The sequence below is a fragment of the Entamoeba nuttalli genome (assembly GCF_000257125.1).
Source record: "Entamoeba nuttalli P19 unplaced genomic scaffold asmbl_3300, whole genome shotgun sequence".
Classification (NCBI taxonomy): Eukaryota; Evosea; order Mastigamoebida; family Endamoebidae; genus Entamoeba; species Entamoeba nuttalli.
The window spans coordinates 678-2266 of record NW_008575978.1 but is presented as its reverse complement, the minus strand read 5'-3'; the positions used below and the strand labels follow the sequence as shown (position 1 = coordinate 2266).

General features: G+C 25.4%; 1 protein-coding gene across 1 annotated transcript in view; it reads left to right on the top strand.

The window, feature by feature from the left end:
• Nucleotides 1–820: 820 nt before the first annotated feature.
• ENU1_062050 (P-glycoprotein-2, putative) overlaps nt 821–1589 on the top strand; it is a gene marked incomplete at both ends in the record, with an annotated part of 1443 nt that continues 674 nt past the window's right edge. Inside the window, one exon of the mRNA XM_008858174.1 lies at nt 821–1589. This exon is cut by the window's right edge and continues 674 nt beyond it. Within this exon, the coding sequence (XP_008856396.1) occupies nt 821–1589 (769 nt within the window).

The window sequence follows — 1589 nt, the reverse complement described above, 5'->3', positions numbered from 1 at the left end:
GAATAATAAATCTGTTTTTAGAATTAGGTAGTTTATTTTATTGTCATATTTTTATGTTTTGAATAACAAATTTTTTTGCTTTTTTTGTTTTTAAATAAAGAATTACTTTCTATGAAGAGATAAATTAAGTGTTACAACAAATATATCTCTTTTTTTAGCTTCCAATCCTTTTTTCAAAAACCTATGCTATTTTCAAAAGTTGAAGTTAGTTTTAAAACTAAATCATTTTTAAATTTTATCGTTTATTATTGCATAATCAATTTAATGTTTAGTGATTCAATTACTGATTACACACTCAAAAATCATTCTGTCTCATTTGTACATTAAAAATGAACAAAAAAATAAAAACTTCTGTTAAATAAAAATTGTTGGCATCTTAGTTTTACAATAATAATACTAAGTCTAATTTGACATAATTTATATACTGTTTTTATCGTATTAATTTTATTTTTAATTCTTCTTCTATAATTGAAGTAAAAGTAATAAAGTCAAATAACACAAATTTTTAATAACATAAAAATGATATAAATGGTAATAAAGAAATACAAATAACTAAATTAAGAAATAAGTGATGAGGGAGTGGAAAAAAGGATTTTAGGTTAAGTGAAAATTGCTACAAAAAAATAAAACAGCAGTATTAAATAATGAAATTCTATTTATACAAACAGAAAAAGTCAATTTGAAGGACTACTGTTGAAAGTATCTAGCTTGAATGAAAGAAGAAAAGTAGGTTTAAGTGCTAAAATAATAATTAAAATCACTCTAAGATGAGTATTTAAACTCAAAAATATTATGACATATTCATTAAAAAGTATTAAATATGATTAGTAATCCTAGTGAAACAAAAGTATCAAACTTTGATGACTTCTCTGTCTTTGATGTTACTCCTGATCCTGATGAATTAGCTAGAAAACATAAAAAACCAAATGATCATGGAAGTGTATCAATCAAAGAGTTATATAGATATGCAGGTTTTATTGATTATATTTTATTAATTGGTGGAATTATTGGTGCTATGGCTGCAGGTGTTTTACAACCAATGCAAATGTTAGTTATGGGTGATATGATGGATACATTTGACACATCTTCTATGCAAAATATGGATTTTAGTAGTATTTCAAAAGCAGAACAAATTGATATGAATTATGCATTAACTGCTTCTGTTGCAGATACTATTAATGACCTTGTATTAAAGATGATCTATTTTGCTATTGGTACAACTGTTGGTATGTTTTTAATGCATTTTTGTTTCTTTGTATTATCCGAGAGACAAGGAATTAAAATTAGAATGTTATATTTCAGAGCATTGCTAAGACAAGACGCTGGTTGGTATGATTTCCATGAATCTGGTGAATTAACTTCTAGAATTGCTTCTGATGTTCAACAAATTCAAGATGGAATGTCTCAAAAGTTTGGAGTTTTATTCCAAACAATATGTGGTTTTATTGCTGGATATGCAATTGGATTCTCTAAATGTTGGGATCTTACTTTAGTTATCATGGCAGTCACTCCATTTATGTTAATTACTGTATTATTTTTAGGTTTCTTTGCAACAAAGTTTACTTCAAAAGGAGAAAATAGTTTAAGTG